General features: G+C 46.7%; 1 protein-coding gene across 2 annotated transcripts in view; it reads left to right on the top strand.

Moving 5' to 3' along the window:
- The first annotated feature begins 1919 nt into the window (after positions 1 to 1919).
- The window catches only part of LOC122259885 (M13 family metallopeptidase neprilysin 2), a 126071-nt gene continuing 123538 nt past the window's right edge, over positions 1920 to 4452 (top strand). For both annotated transcript variants that reach the window (XM_043026853.2, XM_086531848.1), the window contains exon 1: positions 1920 to 2291. In XM_043026853.2, the coding sequence (XP_042882787.1) occupies positions 2215 to 2291 (77 nt within the window). In that variant the 5' untranslated portion in view covers positions 1920 to 2214. The remainder of the gene's footprint in view (positions 2292 to 4452) is intronic.

Genomic DNA, 4452 nt, shown 5'->3' on the forward strand with positions numbered 1-4452 from the left:
CCCTCTCTTCCCTTTTCCCCTCCCCCCTTCCCTTCCCCCTCCCCTCCCCTTCCCCCCCCCTCTTCCCCTTTCCCCTCCCCTCTTCCCCTTTCCCCCCCCCCTCTTCCCTTCCCCCCCCCCCCCCTCCCCCTCCCCTTTCCCCTCCCCCTCTTCCCCTTTCCCCTCCCCCTCTTCCCCTTTCCCCTCCCCCTCTTCCCCTTTCCCCTCCCCCTCTTCCCTTCTCCCCTCCCCCTCTTCCCTTCTCCCCTCCCCCTCTTCCCCTTTCCCCTCCCCCTCTTCCCCTTTCCCCTCCCTCTCTTCCCCTTTCCCCTCCCCCTCTTCCCCTTTCCCCTCCCCCTCTTCCCCTTTCCCCTCCCTCTCTTCCCGTTTCCCCTCCCTCTCTTCCCCTTTCCCCTCCCCCTTCCCTTCTCCCTCCCCTCTCTTCCCCTTTCCCCCTCCCCTCCCTCCCCTCTTCCCTTCTCCCCCTCCCTCTTCCCCTTTCCCCCTCCCCCTCTTCCCTTCTCCCTCCCCCTCTTTCCCCTTTCCCCTCCCCCTCTTCCCCTTCTCCCCTCCCCTCTCCCTTTCTCCCCTCCCCTCTTACCCCTTTCCCCTCCCCCTCTTCCCTTCTTCCCCTCCCCTCTTTCCCCTTTCCCCTCCCCCCTCTTCCCTTTCCCCTCCCCTCTTCCCCTTTCCCTCTCCCTCTCTCCCTTTCCCCTCCCCTCTTCCCCTCCCCTCCCCCTCTTCCTCTTTCCCCTCCCCCTTCCCCTTCCCCTCCCCTCTTCCCCTTCCCTCCTCCCCTTTCCCCTCCCTCCCTCTTCCCTTTCCCCTCCCCCTCTTCCCCTTTCCCCTCCCTCTCCCTTCCCCTCCCCTCTTCCCTTTCCCCTCCCCCTCTCCCCCTTTCCCCTCCCCTCTTCCCCTTCCCTCCCCCTCTCCTCCCCCTCTTCCCCTTCTCCCCTCCTCCCCCTTCCCTCCCCCCCTTCCCTTCCCCCTTCCCCTTCCCCTCCCCCTCTCTTCCCCTTTCCTCCCCTCCCTCCCCTCCCTTCTTCCTCCCCCTTTCCCCTCCCCCTCCCTCTCTTCCCCTTTCCCCCCTCCCCTCTTCCCTTTCCCTCCCCTCCCCTCTCTCCCCTCCCCCTCTTTCCCCCTTTCCCCTCCCTCTCTTCCCCTTTCCCTCCCTCCCCCTCTTCCCTTCTCCTCCTTTCCCTCCCTCCCCTTCCTTCCCCTCCCCCTCTTCCCTTCCCTCCCTCTCTCTTCCCTTTGGCCCCTCCCCCTCTTCCCTTTGGCCCCTCCCCCTCTTCCCCTTTCCCTCCTCTCTTCCCCTTTCCCCTCCCCTCTTCCCCTTTCCCCTCCCTCTCTTCCCCTTTCCCCTCCCCCTCTTCCCCTTTCCCCTCCCCCTCTTCCCTTCTCCCCTCCCCCTCTTCCCTTCTCCCCTCCCTCTCTTCCCCTTTCCCCTCCTCCATCTACCTTTCCCTTCTACCACCACCCTCCCCCCTTCTCCTATCTCTTCTCCTGTCTTTCTATTAAAGCTACCTTCTCCCCTCTTCCCCCTCGCCCCCCCCACACACACACCATCTTCCCACAACACACCCCAACCCCCTCCTCCCCTTACCCCGCCCCCCTCTTCCCCTTACCCTGACCCCCTCTTCCCCTCACCCCACCCCCCTCTCTTGCCTGTCCTTCCCCCTACCCACTCTTCTCCTCAACCCCCCTCCCTCTCTCCCTATACCCCACCCCCCTCCCTCTCTCCCTTTACCCCACCCTCCTTCCCCCCTCCCCTCTCTCCCTTACCCTTCCCCCCTCCCCTCCTCTCCTTGTCCCCCCCCCTCCAATCCCCCTCCAATCCCCCCCCAACCCCCCCCCCCCCCGTGTGCGTTCCCGGCAGCCGGCAACTCGCCCGCTTGTTTCACCTTTATAAGAAGGCCGCCTCCAGTGTTCCCACCAGTTGCTCGGTGACCACGGCGCGTAGAGGTGTTACACTCTCGCTCCGTTCACCTTCGTGTAACGACTCCCGCCTCCTTAACGTGTATTACTTGGTTGATCTATTGTCTTCCCAAGGTTAAGAGGGGAGAATTATCTATCTGGCAAGAAATCAGTATTGTTCCCTAACCTTTTTCCCACCCTGAGAGTGAAAAAAATAATATATATATACACACAAACTTCCAGTAAATTAAATCATAAGAAGAGTTTTGTGGGTTTTCTGACCAGTTTCGGGAAGGGCCAACCCAACACGCCCTCAAGATGCCCGAAAGGGTTAACCCCAACAAGGCGGAGAGCCAAATGACACTGGCAAGCGCCCGCAGTATGTCAGATGACAGGTAAGGTGATGCATGAATGACAAGGTGTAGTGTTAGTTTTTGTTGTTGTTGTTGTTGTTAGATTTTTTTGTTGTTAGTTTTTTGTTTTTTTCTTGTACTTTCTTTTGTTTCGGGTCGCTGTACCTAATGTTTTGGGAATAGTTTGCGGAAATAGAGAGTTTTTTATTGTCAAAGATCTTTCTTGGAGAAAGTTGTGGGTTACAGTTGGTGTCATTTTAAAGTGAGATGAATTATTAATATTATTATTATTTATTTATTTTTACTAATAAAAAAAAGAGAGTTTAGCCTAATAGTTAAGGAACTGGCGTATCGATTGTAGAAACTCATATCAAAGGTAGAATATAGATCTTTTCAAATGATGAGCGTATGGAAGGGCGAGTCCTTACGTCATCCATTTTTGTGAAATTATTCATTTGTAATCGAAACTACCAAATAATTAACAAATAATTGTCTGTGTATACCTTCACATACTCATACATATTTCTTCGTTGAAGGTGGCAAGGTCTAGCGAGACAGTTTTAGTATATATTAAGAAAAAAAAGAGAATTATACAGGATTATTTGAATAGCTTTTCTTCAGTGAGTCACGTCTCATTTTAGAGTTTTTGTAATATCTTAAGGACTAATAATTTAGCATGTGTTTGGTTAAACCTCTGGGCATTTGAACTGAAGTTATCCTAATATATAAACTCCCTGCAGATATTCAAATATACATAAATACACGTACACATCCACGTACACGATCTTGAAAAGTATTTCTCTACGTGAAAAGATGATTTTCACGATTGAATTTTGTTAAATGAAACGCACGTGTAACTTTAAAGCAGTAGTTGTTAGCATATTAATATGATCTTGTCTTGCATCATCAACATGTTGTTGCACTGAACGCATGTTGATATTTGCAATTGCTATCATATTGCAAATGTAATTATTATGTTATTAATGTTGTTTGTGTTAGATGTGTGTTATGATATATAAGAGTCTTAAGTTCATGTTTCTGAGTTAATTAATCATGTTAGGGTTATTTATGGTATCAATAGTGGCGAAAATTGTAATGTAATGCTGTTATTTTTTACATCAAGCTTCTCGTTACTTTTAATTATGATAATGACAATGATAATGATAATACTTATGATATAGCCACTGTATCTATGATACTGAATGGAATAGCTGTGATGCTCCAATAATGATGTATGCAATTGTTATTTTTTTTTTCTAAACATTTGTATTTTAAGTTATTCCCAACGTTATCAGAAAAAATAAATAAGTTCGTATAAGATGAACGTCGTTTCATAGGCACGTTATCCCTCTGGATGAACTCGAGCGTACAACTTTTATTTCATAATTCCTTATACATTCTTTCGTAATATACTCAGTGTATAACCGGCGCATATAAAAAGAAATGTTAATAAACAAAAATTCATGGTCTTGTGGAAATGTAAAAGAAAAAGGAAATGAGAAAACAAAACGAAATGTAAAAAAAAAAAAAAGTTATTTTAGGTCCGTAGGGTTTCTTGGCTTTGAATGTACAGGATTACAATTCTGTGTCACATTCAGTGTTCAGATTCCCTTTTGCGTTGTGCGTCCGTGTCTAAAAGTTTCGTTTCTTTTCTCTCCCTTATTTCCCTCACAGTTTTTGCTTTACGAAAGTATCCCATCACGGAGCTTCTTAAAGGCCATTATAAGAAAACTTTTTTCTCGTCGTTAATTTATTTTGTATTTTCTTCTTAATCCTCTTGAGCTGTAATGGTAACATGAAAACTTTTATACATATATATTTCTTTTTACTTATTATTATTATTATTATTATTATTATTTATTTATTTTTTATTTATTTATTTATTTTTTATTTTTTATTATTTTTTTACTTGACTCTTTACTACTATGTCATCAGTTAGAATCGCTTTAGTATGCAAATAAGGGAGGAAGAAATGTGTCCTTTTTTGAAAGCTGAATGACTTTGCGCTTCAGTGATAAAAAAAAAAGAAAAAAAAGAAACCCTTGAAGCCCGTCATGTTGAGGCGACAGAATTGAAAGCTGGTCTCATGTTCACTGTTTTGTTTGGATTTAAATGATGATGGCTTTACGGGCTTTTCTGTTTCATTATCAACGGTTAATGTTTTATGTTAATGATAATTAAAATAAAGATAATAATAATAATG

This window comes from Penaeus japonicus, unplaced genomic scaffold, assembly GCF_977035675.1.
Source record: "Penaeus japonicus unplaced genomic scaffold, GWHDUDI00000001_assembly GWHDUDI00000036, whole genome shotgun sequence".
Taxonomy (NCBI): Eukaryota; Metazoa; Arthropoda; class Malacostraca; order Decapoda; family Penaeidae; genus Penaeus; species Penaeus japonicus.